Source organism: Desmodus rotundus, chromosome 1 (genome assembly GCF_022682495.2).
Source record: "Desmodus rotundus isolate HL8 chromosome 1, HLdesRot8A.1, whole genome shotgun sequence".
Classification (NCBI taxonomy): Eukaryota; Metazoa; Chordata; class Mammalia; order Chiroptera; family Phyllostomidae; genus Desmodus; species Desmodus rotundus.
The window spans coordinates 89527825-89550994 of NC_071387.1; the positions used below are offsets into that span (position 1 = coordinate 89527825).

The 23170-nt window shown below is 37.5% G+C and overlaps 1 protein-coding gene across 1 annotated transcript in view; it reads left to right on the forward strand.

The window, feature by feature from the left end:
- The window catches only part of MOSMO (modulator of smoothened), a 73407-nt gene extending 50672 nt beyond the window's left edge, over nt 1-22735 (forward strand). Inside the window, exons 2-3 of the mRNA XM_024560342.3 lie at nt 11778-11990; nt 18839-22735. Of these exons, the coding sequence (XP_024416110.3) occupies nt 11778-11990; nt 18839-19023 (398 nt within the window). The 3' untranslated portion in view covers nt 19024-22735. The remainder of the gene's footprint in view (nt 1-11777; nt 11991-18838) is intronic.
- Nucleotides 22736-23170: the final 435 nt, after the last annotated feature.

Here is a 23170-nt window from a genome sequence, read left to right on the forward strand (position 1 = left end):
TAAGGATATATTTGCTTTTAGAGAGAGGGGAAGGGAGGGAGAATGAGAGGAAAAGAAACGTTGATGCGAGAGAGAAATATTGATCAATTGTCTCTGGTAAGGGCCCCAACTAGGGACCAAACCTGCAACACAGGAATGTGCCCTGAGCATAAATTGAACCAGCGACCTTTCACTTTGCAGGACAGTGCCCAACTAATTGAGCCACACCAGTCAGGACCTGGTTCACTTTTAATTAATTTGATAGGTCTACATAAATTAAACACAAATTTATTATGTTTTTCATCTAAGCTCAAGAAAGCAAGGAACTGAAAAGTACCATGAGAGAAAATACACTTAAGAGGAATATGGAATCCCACAGATTGTTCCCTTTTTTTTTTTTTTAAGATTTTATGTATTTATTTTTAGACAGAGGGGAAAGGTGGAAGAAAGAAATATCAATGTGGATTTCCAGCCAAGATGGAGGCATAGGCAGACACACTGTTCCTCCTCCCACAACCAAAAGAAGGACAACAAATTTAAAAACAACCAGAACTGACAGAAAATCAAACTGTATGGAACTCCAACAGACAAGGAGTTAAAGAAGAAACATTCATCCAGACCAATAGAAGGGGGCGGAGAATGGCAGCCAGGTGGAGAGGACTTGCAGCAAGTTGGTGGCTGGTAGATCAGGAGGTCCCACACTCGTGTGAAGATAAACCAGGAGGAAGCAAGACAAATGGAGAGCAAGACAGACCTTGCAACCCAGGGTTCCAGCTTGGGGAAATAAAGCCTCAAACCTCTACCCGTGGGGGTTGAGGCAGCAACAGGAGAAACTCCCAGCCTCACAGGAGGGTTCTTTGGAGAGACCCACAGGGTCCTAGAACGTATACAAACCCACCTAACTGGGAATCAGCACAAGAAGGGCCCAATTTGCTTGTGGGTAGTGGGGGAAGTGAATGAAATCTGGCAGAGAGGGGAGCAAGCCCCATTGTTCCCTCTTGGACCCCTCCCCCACATACAGCATCACAATGCAGCAACATGGTTGCCCTGTCCTGATGAATACCTAAGGCTCTGCCCCTTACAACATAACAGGTACACCAAGACAAAAAAAAAAAAAAAAAAGGCCCAAATGAAAGAACAGATCAAATCTCCAGAAAAAATACAACTAAGCAGTGAACAGATAGCCAACTTACCACATGCACAGTTCAAAACACTGGTAATCAGAATGCTCACAGAATTGGTTGAATTTGGTCACAAATTAGATGAAAAAATGAAGGCTATGCTAAGAGAAACAAAGGAAAATGTACAGGGAACCAATAGTGATGCGAAGGAAACGGACTCAAATCAATGGTGTGGACCAGAAGGAAGAAAGAAACATCCAACCAGAAAAGAATGAAGAAACAAGAATTCAAAAAAATGAGGAGAGGCTTAGGAACCTCCAGGACATCTCGAAACATTCCAACATCTGAATTATAGGGGTGTCAGAAGGAGAAAAGGAAGAACAAAAAATTGAAAACTTATTTGAAGAAATAATGAAGGAGAGCTTTCCCAATCTGGCAAAGGAAATAGACTTCCAAGAAGTCCAGAAAGCTCAGAGAGTCCCAAAGAAGCTGGACCCAAGGAGGAACACACCAAGGCACATCATAATTACATTAGCCAAGATTAAAGGTAAGGAGAGAATCTTAAAAGCAGCAAGAGAAAAGGAGACAGTTACCTACAAAGGAGTGCCCATAAGACTGTCAGCTGATTTCTCCAAAGAAACCTTGCAGGCAAGAAGGGGCTGGAAAGAAGTGTTCGAAGTCATGAAAGGCAAGGACTTACATCCAAGATGCCTTTATCCAGCAAAGCTGTCATTTAGAATGGAAGGGCAGATAAAGTGCTTCCCAGATAAGGTCAAGTTAAAGGAGTTCATCATCACCAAGTCCTTATTATATGAAGTATTAAAGGGACTTATCTAAGAAAAAAAAGATACAAAATATGAACAGTAAAATGACAACAAACTCACGGTTATTAACAACCACACCTAAAACAAAAACAAACTAAGCAAACAACAAGAACAGAACCACAGAAATGGAGATCACATGGAGGGTTATCAGTGGGGGAGTGGGAAGTGGGGAGAGGGGGAAAAGGTACAGAGAATAAGTAGCATAAGTGGTAGGTAGAAGATAGATGGAGAAGTTAAGAATAGTATAGGAAATGTAAAAGCCAAAGAACTTATATGTATGACCCATGGACATGAACTAAAGGTGGGAAACGTGGGTGGGAGGAGGTGCACAGGGCAGAGGGGAATAAAGGGGGAAAATGGGATAACTGTAATAGCCTAATCAATAAGACATTTAAAAAAAAAAAAAAAAGAAACATCAATGTGTCATTGCCTCTCATGCGCCCCCTACTGGGGGCCTGACCGCAACCCAGGCATGTGCCCTGACTGGGAATTGAACCAGTGACCCTTTGGTTCTCAGCCACGTGCTCAATCCACTTAACTACAACAGCTGGGGTGATTGTTCCCTTTCTAAAGTAAAAGTATATACTTCTAGTGAAAAAGTAATATATCATTAATAATACTTAACATTTATCAGGTTCTTACTCTGTCTCAGGCATTTGTTCTAAGTGCTTTACACATACTCTTAATCCACACAACACTATGAGATCATTTTGTTGTGATCTTCATTTATAATTGAGGGAACTGAAGCATGTAGAGGTTAAATAACTTGCCTAAAAATTCACTGCTAGTTTGTGGTGGACCTGGAATCTGAATCTCAATTCAGAGCCTGAACTCTAACCACTATGATATGTTGTCACCCAGTTAGGTCAATGGACATGTGACTAAATAGTTTAGAATTTCATTATCAGGGAATTACTAAAGTTGTGTAAATTAAGAGGGTAAATTTTATTAGAAAATAATTTATAATTATTTACTATTGAGATATCAAGTAGTTGAAAAAGAAGTTATTTTGACAGACCTGAAGGGCCTGTCATACAATGAGAACTTTGCTATACCCTCAGGAAAATTGTTTATTTATTGTGACTTACCCTACACATTTCTTTTGTGAGAAGGTGATGGTGCACATTTTCTGGACTGTGCAAATAAATAAGACAAATGTGAGTGCTCATTGTGGTGTTTTAGAGTAGACTATAAACAACCAAGGTTCCTTGGATATTGAATAAGATCTCAACATAGACAATCCTTTTGTTGAGACAAAGAAATTGGGATATTCCTTTAAGGAGGGTGACCTTGAAGTGGGTTTTTTCTTGAACATTTATGAGAAAGAGTAACTGGTGACAGCGATGGAGGAGGCTATACTTTAGAGTGTGGAACCAAGAGGAGTCACTCCTGTGAACTGACAAGAGAAACCCAAAGACATGATTTCCCTCTTTGTTTTTAATAGTCTATTTTTTTAATTTTAATTTTTTTGTTGCGTTACCATTTTTTTCCATTACCATTTATCCTCCTATACATTCTTCCACCTCCACCCACCACCTTCCCGCAACCCCCCCACCCCCGCCCCCGAGGTCTCCCTCTTTGTTTGCGTCTGTCCAGAATGTATCCAGCCATGTAATATAAAAAATAGAGACATTTATTGAAGATACAGGAAACATTGTATATAGTACAATGAGGCCTCAGTCCCCTTCAAAGTAGGCAGCTTGGGACCTCACTCAGTTCTCCCAGTTGCCCTGTCATACTTTCCAGAATCTCAGAAACCTCTTCCCTTTCAAAGGTGATTTTAGTTTTGGGAAATCCAGAAGTTGCAGGGCACCAAATCTGTGCTGTAGTGGGACTGAGTCACCTGGATGACTTGATGTTTTGCCAAAAAAGTCTGCATGAGACATGATACATGAGAGGTGTTGTGATGAAGCTGCTAATCACCAGTTGCCTATAGCTGTGGCCTTCTGAATCAACTGAATAGTTTCTGCAAATGAATGTTCAAGCTTAACACAAAAGTTGATGGAAGATTTCTTGCTGTGTTCACTTAGTCATTTTGTATGTGACAGCCACACATTACACATGCTCACTCAACGGCATCTACCCCTGGCACTGACTGGTACAGTGAAGTCATCATTTCACGCATGTGCATTCCAGTCCACTCTCCTGGCTACCAGGTTACATTGATGTCACACAAACTGTTCTCGTTATATTAACAGTGGTTGCACTTTTTCCAGATAAACCTCATATTTAAAATTTGTTCTTTTATTGATTTAGCGAGAGGAAAGAAGGGAGAAGAAGAGGGAAAGAAACATTGATTAGCTGCCCATTGCATGCAGCCCCATCAAGGACCAAACCTACAATGCAGGCATGTGCCCTGGCTGAGAATCAAATCCACAACCCTTCTGTTTGCAGAAAGATGTCCTAATAACTGAGCCACATCAGCAAGGGATCTTTGTATATTTTTTGGCCTCCCATGAAAGTTCCTCTGAGACTTACTGACCTGTGCTTAGGAAGTTGTAATTAAGTATGCTCTGATATAAATCTGAATGTTCCAGAAGGTATTTTTAGAAATACTAATAATTTTTGTAACTCAGTAAGTGGTGCTCAGGAAGTCAGTGTCATGTGGTAGCAATAGTTGAGGACTGATTCATTGAAAACCTGAATTTTGAAAAAAAAAAAAAAAGAAGAAGAAAACCTGAGTTTTGGTCCCAACACTGTTAGTTTCTTTGTATCTTTGACTTATCGTGTACCCTTTCTTGGCCTCAGTATTCTCCCAGCACTAATGGGGAGATTAGGACAGATGATATTTGAGATCCCTTCTATCTCTAAATGCCCTGACTTTAGGACTGCTTTTCGCCAGGAGTTTTGCATGATTGAGAAGCATTCTTGTCTGCTACACTGCTTGTTTCTTGATCATTGCCAAGGCCAGCCGGCTGATCCGGCCCTGCACCTTGTTTTACCCAGCCCAGCACCTTGTTTCTGCTACCCAGCAGCAGTGCCGGGCTCTCGCTTAACTGTTAAGGAGTAGTTACATTTATACAGTCCTAAAATTACATTCAGCCTTTGAAGGCAACGACGAGGCTGATGTGGCCCCTGGTGAAAATGACTTTGACACCCCTGCCCTAGGTGAATCTGGTTGAAAGCTATGGAGTTAATGTTCAGCATTTTTGTTAAAATACTTTTGCACATGGTTCCACAGTACTTTTCTGTACACAGAAACAATTTGACCTACCAAATTTGTTTGATATATTCCCTTCACTAGTATCACCTGCCTTAAGCCACTTCTACATATAAAGCATGGGAACGATTCATTTAAGTAAAATAAATGTTAAGCTTGTTTTCTTCTGCCAAATTAATCAGGGAAGAAATAGTAAGTATTCAAGTATGATCTACTGAGTTCCTCTGCAGGGTTTCTTATGAGAAACTAATTGAAATGGAATAGAAAATGCAGACATAGTTGCTCTGACCAGTGTGGCTCAGTGGGTTGGGCGTCATCCTGTGGACTGAAGGGTTGCTGGTTTGATTCCCGGTGCAGGGCTCACATCTGGATTGCAGACCATGTCCCCGGTAGGGAGTGTGTGAGAGGCAACCTATCGATGTTTCACACATCCGTGTTTCTCTCCCTCTTTTTCTTCCCTTTTCCCCTCTCTAAAAATAAATCTTTAAAAAAAGAGAAAGAAAGAAAATGTAGACATAGTAATTTAAATACCACATTAGTTCTCTAACTGATTTACTTTAGTCTACTCTTAATTTCTTTGGCATTGTCTAGTTTCTTTTAGATAGTAGTGTGCACTTAAAGTCATGCCTGGTTGAAAGATTTCATAATGTGTAATATAAATGTGGTTAGTACATTTTATTTAAATTTAATGTGTGATACTATGTAAACATTTAAAAATAAAGGACAAAATTGTATGAATTTACCTACACCCAGATAAGACAGAGGAAAGAGTACAAGTGCTCTTGGCCCCACTCCCCCTGTAATCCTACTGAACCAGAACAGCCTACTCTTAACAATATGACAAATATCCTTCCACCTGTTTTTCATGCATTATGTGTACAGTTTAAAAGTTGTGGTGAGCTTTTTAATGACTTCTTTGTGCATTGTAGGTTAAGAGCTTCAGTGATTGGGAGAGTGATAGGACAGATTCTCATACCATATTATACTTGTCAATAGAGCAGATTTTAAAATAAAGGTTTACTGTTAGTTTATGTTTAATGTCTTTATAGGGTTAGACCCAAGGCCAACTCTATGGAGTATGGGCTAATATAATAAAGTGTAATAGAAGAGATACTACACTTAACAGTGTTGGATATAATTTATCTATAGTAAAATGAGATATGACCTCTGAACTACAGTCCTACTTACAAACAGCTGGTAGTATTTATATTTGAAATAGGAATAGAACAGCCAATAGGGCTTAAGGGAAAAGAAAATCAAACTGAGAAAAGACTATATATGGGGCTGGGTGGGTACTTGAGGCAGCAGGTGGACCACTCTGTAGGGCACACAGTTTTCTGGCTGTTTTGCTGTGCATCTGGAGCTAATACCGAATAGTGCTGAATGTAAATTGTAATTGAAAAAATAAAAATAAAGAGAAACTTAATGGTAATTTTTTATTTACTAACAGCATTTTGTGATTTCATTCTATTAGCAAAGCACTTTCAATCTCAATGTTTTCAGCATTGCTGTTCCTATAAAATCTGTTCCCAAAGCTTTTATTTCAGCAAGTGTGTACTTGCCTTGTGATTGGTGTTCAATCTGAATGATATACTAAAGCAGTTAGGCAAGGGAGTAATGTCCTGAGTATTTGTTATGACTAACAGCCTTAGCAACCATCAAATGTCCCCCTTTTTATTTTGGAATGTGAATTTCATGAGTAAACTATTATATTAAATTATTCTGTCTACTATCATCCTCTGAGTATATATGTATTTTTTAACTAAAATAAAAATATATCATTTCCTTTCCTGAAAGCATGTAATAGTTTTTCAGTGCTTACAGGTCCAGTTACTTTACAAGTATTATCTTATTATTTCATTCTCACAGAAACCTAAATAGTAAGTCATTGTTTTCCTGCTGAAGCAGGCTTTGAAAAATTAAGTTACTTGCCCAAGTGTGGAAAAGATGAAATTTAAATTGTGACCTGATGGGTTTAACTTGTGGGATAGTGGAGCAGGGACTTCTGAAAATCTGCTCCTCCATAAATGCAATACAAAGACTAGCAAAAAGGGTCAGATCACCAGGAAAGATCTGTGAAGGCCCTCTTCTCTTACTTCTAGCTGGTCTTGTGGCTCTGAACAAGCAGGAAGTGAGTGCTAACTCGAGTTGTAAATTGCCTGCTGAGCCATTGAAAATGTACCACAGCAATCACAGAGAGCACAGGCTGAGAGACATATTGATTCAAAGCATTCAAAGAAATCTTACTCCAGCCATTACCCGATTACTAACTTAATGGAACAGAGACTTCAGAGGCCACACACATCGGTGCGTACAACTTTACAGAACTATTCTAGAAAATTAAGTACACAAACAGTAACAACAATAAATCCTAGGAAAGGGAGGAATATGATGTCAATGGTTGTCACATTATACTATTTCAAATTTCCAATTATCAACTAAAAATTTCAAGGCACATAAAGAAATAGGGAAGTATGGCTGATACACACAAAAAAATAAAAGCAGTCAGTAGAAACTGCTTCTGAGGAAATCCAGACATTGGACCTGCTAGACACAGTTTAAGTCAACTGTGAGAAATACGTTCCAATAAAATAAAGGCAACCATGTGTAATTATAAAAAGAAAATAGAAATTCTGGAGTTGAAAAGTACAAGGGAAATTGGCAGAAGGAACCATCAAACTTGAATACAGGTCAATCTAAATTATCTAATCTGAAGAACAGAAGGAAATTTAGAAACAAACAGCATGAGAGACCTATGAGACATTATCAGGTATTCCAGCATAAACATGATGGGAGTCCTAGAAGGAGAAAAGAGAGAAAGGGGCAGAAATAATATTTAAATAATGCCCCAAATCTCTACAAGTTTGATGAAAACTTTAATCTGCAATTGAAAAATCTCAATAAATTCCAAGTAGGATAGACGTGAAGTAATCCACACCTAGACATGTCATAGTCACGTAGTCAAAAGTCAAAGACATAGAGAAAATCTTGAAAACAGCAGGGAAAAAAATGAATTCTCGTGTACAAGGGTTCCTCAATACTATTAAAAATTGACAGCTCATCAGAAACCATGTCATCCTGCTGTGCTCTATGGCCAGGCTGTTAAGTACTTACCACACATGATCTGCCGACACTCTCTGGTGGGTGGGTGTGCCTCTCTGCTTCACAGCCCCTGTGTTTTAGATTTCCTGTGACACCACTTGTATATGCTGTGGTGACATACATGCCTTATAATCATCCTCACTGTGACGAGAGACCTGCTCAGACTGACCATGCTAAATCATTTCAACAGTGTCTGGATCTATAGAAGATGTCAAAAAGCCTCTTTAAGATGCCCCACATAACAGGGTAAGACTCATTATGACTACCTGTTGTGTGTTATTAGTACACAGGTGAGATACTGTGACACATGAGGGACACCACAGTTCCTAGTTTGGTTTCCTTTTTCTATTGTGTGCAAGTCTTACTTGGTTGGATTGGTTGCCTAGGACACAGCTGCAGGATAAAGATGGATTGGTTGTTTGGGGAATGGAATTCCTGGCTCTTCAAGAAGCAAAAGATTGTTGAGTAAAACAAAAATTAGTGTGCCTCAGGAAATCACACTAAGACAGTTTAGAGGAGGAGTAGTTAATACAGTGTGATTTTAAATTTAGCTTGTTTCTTGTCTAGGTTCACCAAATGCTTATTAATTCCTGCTTTGTGCCCATTGCTGCAGGCCTTTCTGGGGGTTTCCAATGAAGTAGAAAGTTCAGTTCCTTCCTGAAAAGCTCATTTTCTGTTTTGGGGGCAAAAAGAAGCTACCTTAAATTCAAGTGCAGAGTTGTGTGATACAAACTGAATGTGTTCAGAGAATTTGGAGAATGCAAAACAATCATTATAAGAAATGGATTTGAAGCTACAAGCAGGAGATAATTCTTTGAGGTAAATTTAAAGAGCTGGTGAAAGTTTGGGTACTAACAGGACACGAATTTAGATTTAATAGTAGCAGCACAATTGCCTTTGTAGATCCCATTCCCCAGACAGCTCATGGAAAATATGTGAGTATGAATAAATTATGTTGACCTAGAGTCTTACTCAAGAAAATGAGTCTTAGCAACAATATGGGCCAATCACTGTTTGTAATCGCCCTTGTATAATGTATTTAAAGAAAGACTATTTTCAGTGAAATTATGACAGTATTAGTTTTGGAATACCTGACCACTACAGCAATCTTGAGCACATGAAAAACACTCAAAAATATTTGTAAATTGATTTTCTTATATACAGTTTATCTTCTGGTTGTTTGTTAGCATTAGCTTCCTTTTCTCCCAGAACATAGCTGCTGAATATTTGGTCTTGACTTGTGGTAATAAAGACTACAGGAGCATAACTCTTTTTATAAAGCTGACCATATGTCAGGTTATTTCCACTTGGTTTGTAGAAGGCATAGCTCTAATTTTCATTTTTCAGATTTGTTCTTTTTATATTCACGTGGTGCAGTATGCCAGTGAGGAGAGGAGGAAGAAGCAGTCCTACTCAGAAAGCGTCACAATCCATAGACCCAGAAGATTAAGTTGAATTTGAGCCCTAACAGGAAGTTAGAAAAGCAAAATAGAGACACTCAAATATTTTGAAGGAGAGATGTTTTCGTTATAATTTACTAACTACAACTTGAAATATTTGCCAGCAAAAATAATTCTCGAATGTAAATTGAAGTCCACTAGTGTATTGAGTTACCAATGATATTTTCTTTGTATTTTAAGTTGTGAAGAAAATTGCAGCTATCGTCAGAATTGACAGAATTGCATTTTGTCAGAGGGTCTTTCGCTGCCTGTTGTCTACTCTTAAAGCAATCAGGGCCTTTGTAAATGGGATAGTTAGTGACTACAGAGGGTAATTTGTTACAGGTCTTTGCTGAATGGTCAGGAGTGGTTTCCTGTTAGGAGTTCTTGAGCACTGCTGTGAAAGCCTTCTTTATTTCCAAAATTACAGTAAAATGCTTTACTATATAAAACACTCCCTTTCCCCCAAGTTTTCTTTTTTAGGAAATTTTTTAGTTTCGATTTAATAACAATTTTGCAACACCCTGGTGCTTACCCCGCATCCTTTTCCCTGTTCTGGTTTCAGGCAATTATCATGATAACTTTAAAGCTTAGCGATTGTCAAAAACTTTGAACTGATTTACTTCCCTTTGGTCTATGAAGTCACTCAGCTCCAAGCAGCAGTTAGAAGGAGGGATAGTGTGTGGCATTAATGTGGAAGTTAGCTGACTTTCTGCTCCTCCACCCGCCCCCCCCCCCCCCCCCCCCCCGCCGCGCCATTTGCCAGGGATGATGCCATAACTATCAGTCTGTTGCACCACTGGACAGCACAATATGGGCCTAATTGTTAGGTGATTTAAGAGAAAAAAGTACAACTTGAGTTATCTCCTTTCATTCTGAAAGAGTTGGAGTTAATTAGAAGGAAAAAAAAAGTGCAACTCAGTTTTGAGGGAACTGATTTTTCTTGCTTAATTTTTTTTGAAAACATTGTTTTATATCTATGGCAAAACCCAAGTTACAGAGAAGCCCCCTTCCTACAGCCCCACTACTCCCATACACATCTGTAGGCACACACCCACCCCCCCCCATTTGTCTTCTCCCAGAAAGCCTTTATGAGTTTTACTGCTTACAAAGGCCCTTTTTAGAGGCAATTGCTGTGTTGTTTTCACAGTGAGAAAATAATGAAGATCCAAAAAAAAGGCAGAAATCTCTTATGTTTTCAGTGGCTCCAGAAATGTCTTTTCTTGTACTTTTCACAGAAAATTTCCCATTCACAGTTGCCCTGTAAAGGGGGAAACAAGCAGCTTTTACTCAAAAGTAGCATTTTCATTGTTCACAGTGGAGAAGAAGATGAAACAATTACTCTTTCACCTTCCTTATCTTAAGTTTCTATAAGTTAATTCATATTTGATAAAGGGGTTCCTTTGGCTTTACATGAGAACATGTTAATAATAATAAATCATAGAAGGGGCAGTTTAAAAACTACCACTAATGCCTTTATGCTTTCTTGCTGAAGCATGCCAGTAATGGTTTAGCAATTGTGAACACTTGTACATTGTACAAAAATTGTTGAACTACCAAATGGGGGGAATTTACTAGTTTTCCCAATATTTTCTTGAATATAATGGAAAAATATTTATATTGTAATATCTTAGACCTTCTAACTTTAATAAAATATATCGGTTCTAGTATTTAATTCATTATTTAATTTTACTTGAATAGTATGCTTAAACATATTTTAAGTTTGCCTTCAATTTCCTGAAAAGTGGTTTTCTCCTCATTCAAAATAAAATAATATATAGTGAGCCTTGGTTCTGGAAATACAAAAGTTCCACTTCTTTTTGCTACTAAGAACAGGAGCCTCGTCACTCATTTATTGTTATTTTCCTGGAGCCTAGAAACAGTGCATGACACAAGTACTGAGAAAAGTATTTATTTAATGAATAATTAAATGAACTGTCTTTTGTTTTTAAGTTTACTTCGTCTGTTACACCAAGTATTAATACCTTATGAGTTACAGCAGAATGCTGGAGAGTGGGACTCAGTGTAATTCAGTGCTTGAATGACCCATGCAGAGGGAAATATGATTTAAGAACTGAAAGGGTATTGGTAGCAAATATCCCCTGGATATGCCAAACCCACTAAAACACTCTCACCTTTTGCATCTCCCTAGGAGCACTCACTGTGGGCCTTGTGCGACAGTGTCAAACAATCCATGGACGAGACCGAACGTGCATCCCACCTCGGCTTCCCCCAGAGTGGGTCACCACACTGTTTTTTATCATCATGGGAATCATTTCATTGACTGTCACATGTGGTTTGCTAGTGGCTTCCCACTGGCGAAGAGAAGCTACAAAATATGCTCGATGGATAGCATTCACTGGAAGTAAGTAACCTGTGCTAGTAGTTTGTCTAAAAGGCATGCACACTGGTATTTTTATGAAGATAATCAAGAATCAGTAATAAGGACTCTATTATCATCAAAGAGCACCACTTGCGTATGGCCGTCAGATAAACTGCACAGTCCCATCGGTTCTTCAGAATTCTCGTCACAAGACCAAGACATCCAAAACCTTAATTGCTTTGTATGAAATGCTATTTTAATGAATTTTATTTTTGCTCACATTGTGACATGAGTGTTCCAGGTCTGTGACTCAGAGCCGTCATTAACCTGAGTCTTTCCACTTCTCAAAGGTATTAGTATCTTATGTCAAATAAAGATAAATCTAGACAAAAATATAACAAATGTAAATTAGATTAAGGTGTTGATGTGCTTTTTAATAACACTAATTTTTAGTTTCTGCTGTCAGGTGTATGTGACCATTGAAGAATCAACACATTTGGTTATTTGATAATTGTTTCTTGACATTTCTTACTCCAAGGGTTTGATATATTTACCTATTGCACATTCTCTTGTACTTTGCAGAATTGGTTTAATTTCAAAACACATCCGAGGCTGATCCCAAGTTAAAGGAAACAAAAATGCACAAAGAAAAGCTGCCTCTGTAATTCTGCTTTCTTGCATCTTTCGCTCTAAAGCAGTTTGTCCCTAGGGGACAATCACCAATGTCTGTAATCATTTTTTGATTGTCATAAGTAGGAAGATCCTACTGACACCTAGTGAGCAGAGGCCACGTAAGCTGTAAACATGCTACAAGTGCACAGAATTGTCCCAAGACAAAGACTTCTTTGGCTCAAAATGTCAGTAGGTCTGTGTTGAGAAACCTTGCTCTAGTAAGGTATAGAATGATGAGACTTAATGCCAGATACTATTGGTTTAACTTTTAATTCAGTGCCTTAAAATCATCTCATGTTTGTATAAGTTTTAAAAAATGAGTATTACAACATAGCTTACTTTCACTTGATGTTTTCCTTTAGAACTCATAGGATAGCGGGGAGGCACAAGCCTACATATGCCTATTAATGTTAAAACTCATTGTATCCTTAAAGACCATAAGATGGAGTATTCATTCATGAGTGTCTTTCTTTTAATGTATGTTTCTGGTTCTGTTGTTTTATTTTTGTCTCTATATCTACCTTAATTTTAAAATTTAAGTGAAGTTGCTTTTGACAGAAAATAATCTCCATTCTTGTTAAGAAATGTGAGGCAAGGTGATCTTTTTATTTTTTTATTGTTTATGCTATTACAGTTGTCCCAATTTTTCCCCTTTGCCACTGCCCTTCCCACAGTCAGTCCCCACATCGTTGTTCATGTCCACGGGTGATGAATGTATGTTCTTTGTCTAGTTCCTTCACTTCTTTTAACCAGTCCCAGCCTCCCCCGTCCCCTCTTACAGCTGTCAGTCTGTTCCTTATTTCTGTGCTTCTATTTACTCATTACTTTATTTTGTTCCTTAGATTCCAGCTATAAGTTAGATCATATGGAATTTGTATTTCACCCCCTGGGTTATTTCCCTTAGCATAATAGTCTCCAGCTCCATCCATGCTGTCACGAAGGTAAACGAGGTGATGATCTTGTTTGAAGTCAGACAAGCCTCCCAAGACAGTTCTTTTCTAGATAGTAGGGTCCAGAGACAGTGCTGCTAAATTAAAAGGTATTGGTGAGGAATTTAAAGAGAATCTTTACTCAAAGGTACAATACTTGTCCAGATAAAATTCATTTGTTATATAAAATCAAGGAAGGAAGTACTTTCTGGATTTAGTTGAAATTTGGGAATGCATATGCTATGAATATGAAAAAAATCTCATATAATTTAGCAAAGTAGTATGAGTGAAAGTATTAAGGTGCTCATTGAGCCATTGTTTTTGTGACCCAATAAATATAAAGAACAGATTATCTTGTTTTTCATTCCCCTTCAATAGAGAATATTTAAGTATATGTAGTTACCTCCATATGCAGTGTATTTTTCCTTTATTTTTAAAATAATTTAAGTTTTTTAAAGAATATGCATAAAATATATAATTCAAAGTCTATGAAAGGGTCACCAAGTGAAAAGTAAGTCTCATTTGTGGTCCAGTAACCCAGATATCCAATATTCCTATCCTTGAGGCAACCATTGTTACTAGTTTCTAGGGTTTTCTACCAAAGGTATTCCATGCATCAAAATATGTTTGTATATATTTGAGTGTTCTATAAATATATTTATTCTGTTTATACTATTCTGTACCTTGGTTTTAGTTCAAGAATATATCTTGAAGTTCATGGCATCTGGTAAGCATAGAACTGCATTTACTCTTAGCTTCCTTAAATACATCGGTTTTTGTTCTAGAGCTAGTCCCCTGAGTTGGCAGTTCCAAGAGGGATTTGGCTCCCCCTAGTGTTTCACTATTGTATATCTCTACTCTACTGTATGCATCAACTCTATTATATGCATTTCTGTTCCAGTTAAGCTGTAGTTTTGGTAAGAATGTGAGGGTAACATTTTCTGTGTGGTTTACACAGTGGAGAAATCTCTCAGAGGAGAGCCACACAAGAATAGAATTGGCCTATGGGGGGAAGGGTAACAAAGATGTGTCCTTTCCTTTGCCACTGTAATTTACATCCTCATCTACACACCTGATATCTGACTAACTGCCATGGAGGACATGAAGTTATGTCCTTATAGGTTCATTTATGACCCAGAACTTAACTGTCAAAAGTTGATGGATATCATCAGCATTAGATGATGTTTTATTGAGCTGTATACACTTGAAACTTGTATGGTTTTATTAACCAGTGTCACCCCAATAAATTCAATTAAAAAAGAAAGAGAAAAAATAATATTCTAAGATCTAAAGTAACTTTACAGGTCTCAATAGCTTAAAAGAAAAATCGTCTACCAGCTCTGGCTAGTGTGGCTCAGTGGATTGAGTGCTGGCCTGTGAACCGAAGGGTTGATGGTTCGATTCCCAGTCAGGGCACATGCCTGGGTTGCAGGCCAGGTCCCCAGTAGGGGCACTCAGGAGGCAACTACACATTGATGTTTCCCTCCCTCTTCCTCTTTGTCTAAAAATAAATAAAATCTTTTTAAAAAATAAAGAAAAGAAAAATCATCTAAATAGGGAGTACAGAGAACCTAATTTTTTTGGATTAAAAACCAAAATTAGATTGAATAAGAGTTCATTGCTTCCTTTAAATTTGATTAAGCTTTTCCTAACCAATTTGGAAAATAATTAAGTCTTGTAAAATACTAAACAATTACTCCATTATAATGGATAGATTTTTATTTTACAATAGAAAATAGGAGAGGGTAGACATAAAGTCAGCACATCAGTTAACAGAATAAAATGTATTATCTGTGTATTTCTAAATTATTTAGTTTTTGAGATTAACTTAGTCATTAAGAAACAAATTGTTTTTAAAACTAATTGTATCCCATTATTTTTATAGACTAGGTAGAGCTACTTAGATTGTGGTTTCTTTTGTCTTACCAAATCATATTAAGACATAAAAACTGTTAGAAATTGGTGGCAGATAATACTGATAAGTGGATATGGGCATCACTGATAGTTATTTATTTGCTGACTATACAACAGAATGACCAAAAGAATCTAAATCTGCTTATGTAAAATTATTTGGTGTGATCATTTGCCCAAAATGAAATAGACTGTGTATAATATAAAATAATCCACCTAAATAGTGCAAGGCAAATAAGGGTGCTGGTGTATCTCTTAAGTTAGTGCATTACTTGAGAAAATGTTACTTTTTAATACATTTCTGGAGCCATTCCAGGAAAAGACTTCTGTTGACTTATTAAGTACTCTTAAACTTTGTTGACTAACACAAAAGTAATTTAGGATAAGTGTCAGTTAATACGTTATCCAGGACTCTGTCAGTATTCCTGGGAAGAGGTCTAACTTGGAAACTTTTCTCATTCACATAATAATGGAAAGCCTCAGCGCTTCATATACTGTGAGTCTAGTAATCTGTCTTCACATTACCCTGAAAAAATGTTTCTCAGAGAAACATTTCTGCCTACAGAGAAATTTTAATGAGTATGCACTTTTGACCAGTGTGCTTTCAAAAAGCATAAACTATTTTCTTGGAAAAACTAACCTATCTGTAGGTAACTTGCATTCACTAAGAAGGGTGTTTCTTTGGTAGCATGGGGGAGCACACTGTTTGCTAATATGGTGGCCTATGGAATTACTCCTACCCAGGCAGTGCTTTTTCTGATATTTTTCTAGAAACATTTTAGCAAATACTAGATTTCATTGTGTTTGTATACAAAATGCAAAGCTTTTCCCATCCTCCCCCACTTGAACCTGTTTGTATTCAGAAACCTGACAGAGATCGGGATGGGTGGGTTGTTACTCATGTTTGTTTAGGGTTTTTTTTTTTTTTTTTTAACGTTGTTCATGATAAGAGCCAACCAATCTGACAATAACTAAGATGATAATATGCTATATTTATTCAGCACTTGTCAGTGTGGCACTGTGTCAGGGACTCAATAATGTTTTGTTTATATTGTGTTGGCCAAAGAGTTCATTTAGTTTTTCTTCCCTGCTATGGCTCTAGTAGTGCTTAGTTGTCTTTAACTTCATTGGAAACAATTTTGTTAGATTGTATTGTGAAAGCTGTCACATCAGTGTGCATTTAAAAAAACTTCTCAGAATTGGTGAATTTTTGTGTAGCCATTTTAATATTGAAGGTGAAGATATACAACATTTTTAAGTCACATTTTTAAATATATTTTATTAATTATGTTATTAGTTATCCCTTTTATTCTCCTCTGCCCAGCACACCCCCTCCCACCCACATTTCCCCCCTATAGTTCATGTCCATGGGTCATACATATAAGTTCTTTGGTTTCTACATTTCCTATACTATTCTTAAACTCCCCCTATTTTCTACCTACCATTTATGCTACTTATTCTCTGTACCTTTTTTCCCCTCTCTACCCCTCCCACTCCCCCACTGATAACCCTCCATGTGATCTCCATTTCTGTGACTCTGTTCCTGTTCTAGTTGTTTGCTTTGTTTTTGTTTTTGTTTTAGGTTCCATTGTTAATAACTGTGAGTTGTCATTTTACTGTTCATATTTTTTATCTTCTTTTTCTTAAATAAGTCATTTTAACATTTCATATAACAAGGACTTGGTGGTGGTGAACTCCTTTAACTTGACCTTATCTAGGAAGCACTTTATCTGCCCTACCATTCTAAATGAGAGCTTTGCTGGATAGAGTACTCTTGGATGAAGGTCCTTGCCTTTCTTGACTTTGAACACTTCTTTCCAGCCCCTTCTTGCCTGCAAGGTTTCTTTGGAGAAATCAGCTGACAGTCCTATGGGCACTCCTTTGTAGGTAACTGTCTCCTTTTCTCTTGCTGCTTTTAAGATTCTCTCCTTATCTTTAATCTTGGCTAATGTAATCAGGATGTGCCTGTAGTAAGGGGTGGAGCCTTAGGTGTTCACCAGGACAGGGCAACCCTGATGCTGCATTGTGATGCTGTATGCGGGGGAGGGGTCCAAGAGAGAACAATGGTGCTTGCTCCCCTCTCTGCCAGATTTCATTCACTTCCCCCACTACCCACAAGCAAATTGGGCCCTTCTTGTGCTGATTCCCGGTTGGGTGGGTTTGTATACGTTCTAGGACCCTGTGGGTCTCTCCAGTGAACTCTCCTGTGAGGCTGGGAGTTTCTCCTGTTGCTGCCTCAACCCCAACACGTGTTTTCAATCGGAGGTTTGAGGCTGTATTTCCCGGCACTGAAACTCTGGGTCGCACAGTCTGTCTCACTCCCCAGTTGTTCCTCCCAGTTTATCTGCATGCAAATGTGGGGCCACCCAGTCCACAATCCGCCGCCTCACTGGGTCCTCCAGCCACTGCCTTGCTGTGAGTCCTCCTGCGAGTCCTCCACGTCTCTGCCCCTCCTACGGGTCTAGATGAATGTTTCTTCTTTAACTCCTTGGTTGTCAGACTTTCTTACAGTTTGATTTTCTGTCAGTTCTGGTTGTTTTTTGTTTTTAAATTTGTTGTTGTCCTCCTTTTGGTTGTGGGAGGAGGCACAGTGTGTCTACCTACGCCCCCATCTTGGCCGGAAGTCCAGAACATGTTTGCCATATTACGCTTTTATTATTTCAAGAAAGTTAAAAAGGCAACTGAAACACACACACAAAAAGATTTATGCAGTGTATGGATGGAGAAGGGGCTGTGACTGATCAAACACGTCAAAAGTGGTTTGCGAAGTTTATTGGTACCATTGATATTATGGCCAAATAATTCTTTGCTGTGGGGCTGTCTTACGCCTTGGAAGGTGTTTAGCAGCACCCCTGGCCTTTACCCAGTAAAAGCCGATGGCAGGAGATAGCTGACATACTCATAATAGCCAAATCAATAAAGTTATTGGTGAAAGTGAAACATGTGTCTTTTATTTTACATAAAAAACTAAATGGACTTTTTGGCCAACCTAATACTTCTAGCATTTATTCCATTTGCAAAAGGGCACCAGAGCCTAAGATTGCACAGTTAGTAAGTAGTACAGCCAGAACTTAACCCTCATCACAGTCTTAAATGGTCAAGAATAATAAAAGCAAGTACTTAGTAGGCATGGGGACCTTTCTTAATGCTGATATTTGAAAGGCTGACGCAGCCTTTACTGAATTTAATTGTTAGGCTTTGGGGATATTACATAATCTGTAGTATAGGTGAATCTTTTGACAGGTGGTTCACATTTTAACAGGTTTGACCATGTTACCAATCCACAACCCTTCTTACAAACTTCCTTTGTACCAATTTTCTTTGTCTTTCTAATCATCAAACCATGTTACTAATGTTGTGTTTTGGTTTGTTTTACAGTGATCCTTTTCTGTATGGCTGCCCTAATATTTCCAATAGGATTTTACATCAATGAAGTCGGAGGTCAACCTTATAAATTACCCAACAACACAGTAGTTGGGTCATCATATGTACTTTTTGTCTTATCAATTTTCTTTACAATAGTAGGACTTCTATTTGCTGGCAAAGTTTGTTTACCAGGCTGATGAATGTCTAAATTGCTTGACTATTTTTATTATTTTAAATTTTATTTTATTTTTTTATTTTTGGAGGGTGGGGAGGACACAGTCAAGGCATCTGAGTAGTCCTCACTTAGGAAGATGCTTAGATGAAACTGATGCTGAAAAGAAAAGAAAAACTTTGATTAGTTCTCACTATGCACTTTGGATTTTAAAAAAAAAATTGAGAGCCTTTTTCATAACCAAATACAGACAATGTTGACTAAGTCTCCTGAGCACATATTCAGGCAGTCAAATCTGCACTGTGATAGCAGCCTAGTGAAGGAGAATACTTTCTACTGAAAAGCACGGGGCCCTTGTGACTCTTGTTCCATTGTTAACGTCTAATGATTCATTGGAGGGGAAAAAAATTCTTAAGTATTTATGAATCATGGTGGACCAGAGGGATGCAAGAGAAGTTTCTGTGGGGCTGGCCTCACTTTCTAAGAAACTAGTATTCACAGCTTCCTTGTAAGTAGTATGAGCCTTTGACACCAGAAGGGATTGCTGTTGTGTTACTGCACCAAGAAGCCAATAGATCTAAACTTGTTTGCTAAAATGTATGTAAAAATTCTGAAATTCCCTATTCTCTATGTACAAAAAAAAAAAATCAAACACTAAGAAACATGTTGCTGGGGTGGGTGGGTGGAGAAAATGTTCATTATATTTATATAAATATATATAATATATATTTTGTGATGCAGTATACAGTGTGTATATATGTGTGTGTGTGTGTGTGTGTAAATTTGTATACACACATGCAAACAGTTTCTGGAAGAGAACTCTGAATGCTTTGCTAGCAAAACACTGTGGTGTGCAAACCTAGAATTCAATTTTAAAAAGCCATTTATCTGAAGGCTGTATAGTGGAGAGAGTCTTCAGTTTACCTCATTCTTTTTAACAGCCCTTGATTTTAACAGGTTTTTGTAATAGGTACAAATAATCCCATATCTTTCTAGGTGCAATTTTAAGTTAAGCTAAAATTCTTTGTAGGATTAATTTATTTGTATATGATAGTAGAAAGTAAGATCATGTAATTTGGGGAATTTGACACTATTTAAATTATTAGCAACTGTTGTCTGTTGTACAGAGGTTCTTTTTTTACTGGCTGACTCTTACATTAATGCATTTTCTGTGTTCAAGTATACAACTTTATATAAATACAAAGTCCACTAGTAATATCAATTTGCAATATTTTGGCTATTTACAATACCAGTATCACTCTGCTATAAAATTAAATTTATGTTCTTTTTATCCATAAGCATTATTAATACATCTCCTTAACCAAAAACCTGAGTGATACAATATTTTCTTTATATGCCATATACCTTTGATTGCTAAAAGCTAACATTTTTGTATTTACTTTAAAGGACCGTACTCCTCCCACAGCTTTATCTTTTTTCCCTAAAAGAAGCACTACAGCTAACCCTTGAATCCACAGATAGTTTTAAAACACAGTATTTCTCTTCTCCACGTTTCCATGCCTTCATGTCTCAGTGCTTAGTTTTTCCAGGTGAACACTGTAGATCATCTCCTGTTTCAAATGCAGGGCAGGAGAGGTCTTTCATGGCAATGAAAGTAAGTTTTCATGGCAGTGGAGCCAAGTTTTTCTTCTCTATAGTGAAACGGCACCCCGAACGTCTGTCACTAGAGTCCCGGGCAGTCCATCTACTAGATAGTACAGCTTCACACCAACAAATGAATGCATTGTTTTTTAAAAACCTAGATTATACATTAGAGAATGATTGCATCAGAGATGGGGCTACCTCCTCAAATATGAAATGGAGGAACCTGATGTTTTCTTTCCATGCTGGCTTGTTAACGTTTATATATCTCACTGTTAACTCATCAGTATTTTACTGTGGGGAAAAAACCCAAGTGTTGCAGCTCACTCAAGAGTGGGGATAAGAGGTGGGCCACCACTGCGGTGCATTCCTTGAGTGGCACCAGTGAATGTCACACATTTTCTTCCCAGGGTCAAAGAAACCTTAGAAGATGCTTGAAGTAGATTCTTTTTCCCCAAGTGGTGTCCAGTCGGCTGGACATTTGGGATTGCCCCATTCCCAGGGCAATTTGATTAGTCCTCAGTCACAACGGGTCACTTTGAAGGAAAGCTTTCATTGTCGTCATTATACCACTGACATAAAGTGTTAGCAAAGTATGTTTCAAAATTAATTTATATAACCAAGAGCTCTTCTCTTCCAAAAGATGAATTTTATTGTAAATAGTCTCAAAATATTTTTAACTGGATCATGAGCATGGGGAGAGAGAGTTTCTCAGCTGCTAAGAACTTCCCCACTGTTTACTTCTTTCACTTGCAGTGCTATTGTGAGATGACAGAACTTAAGGTTTTATTTGTATGTTACCCAAACCATCAAATTGTCTTTAATTTCATCATCATCTTGGAGGTCCAGTACATTAAGGACTAATGAGGGAAACTCTCTCTAACCAGTCAGCCCAGGGTTAAAACTGTTCCATCAAGTAGTGTGTGAAGTCAAATCTTTGTACTCTTCCAGACCAAACATTGAAATGGACTTACTCATATAAAATTCTATACATCCTATAAGTGAAAAGAGACAACTGTCAGCAGTTGCTTTAAAAAGGTCACTATAGTAAGTACTATATAGTACAGTATTAATTTATAGCAGGAAACCGTAGCTTGTAAACTGTATATAAAACACTTTTATGGTGCAATCATTTGTCAAATTTTTGTCTGTTACATTGTTTTTAGAGTGCATTATTCTCATACCTAAGAACATCACTGTAAAATCTGCTGAAAACTAGTTGTAGGTTTTATTTGCACAGGACTTAGTTTAAAATTTTTGGAAGCTCCTATTGCATATGCCTAAACACCTGTAAACATGGAAAATCTTCAGTTCATTTAAAAAAACCATTTCAGTATAATCCTTTCCAGAGGTAATCCATGTTCTATGTTGTTAATGTGTGTATGTAATTTTTCTGACTCTTATACTTCTTATAAACTTATTTTCTGTTCCATTTGTTTTGTTTTTGAAGGATGGCTCTTTTTTTTTTTATGTTCTAGATGACCAAAAGACTTCATTAATTTTTACCCTTTTGCCTAAAGCTTTGGTATTTCTACTTGATGTTCTATGAATTCACTGTTTAATCTCTTTAGTATAATAATAAGTAGTCCTGGTGACATACAATCTATTGATTTAGAGGAAAGGCCCTGAAAAGTATTGGAAAGTAACTCTGCATATACTCTTAGCTGTTAATTTGCATCGTGGGCTTCATAGGAAGAACATGTTACATTTATTTTGTCTTTATCAAAAGACTACTAGCCACAGTTACTCTGATTGTAGTAACTGTTTATCAACCCACTTTAATCTTCTAAAAATTGAAATTACTTCCACAATACAAAACAGTAAGCTGTCTTTTAGAGCTGATTTTTGAAGGATAAAAGTATATGAAGGAAGAAAGTGGCCTGTGTAGGTTGGATTCCCTACACAGGATTTAGTAGTTGTATCACCTCCAGAGATTTTGAAGTTTGTGGTCAAGATCTGTATATTGCCCTAAACTTTTAAGAGTTGTTTTCTAATTGGTTATAACATTTTTCAATTAATAGTTTCAAAATAAATTGTTAATACAAACTGTATAAAATGAACATAATTTTCTTCACTTGTATTTTTGTTATGGAGCAAGTTTATCAAAATAAATTGTCTACTAAAGAAACTAAAAAGGCTTCTATTACTTTGAAATAAGCTTTGATTTTAAAAATTTATTTCAAAATTGATTCCTTAAAGAGGTTTCACATATTCACACAGTGACACTTCCTTACCTTTTACTTTGGTTTTGCTGTTAGTATCGTCGGGGGGAAAAGGTCTCCCCTCTCCTTCCTTTCCCACTCCTACCTCCCCTGCTAAGGAAGAGATGCTATTAATAGTCCAGAATATTGACTAGGCCATCTTTACCAATAAGAAGAGTCACTCAGCAAGAATAAACCATACAGATGTTGCTCTCTCTTCTGTATCATGTTTCCTGAAGTAGGAGAAAGAAAACTAGCCATCTTTTCTTTCTTCCTTGCACAAAGACCTAATAAGCCCATTCATCTTTGCTTCAGCTTCTGTTTCTGCTTTACTGCACACCAAAGGATCTTAGCTTCTAAGATTTGAAA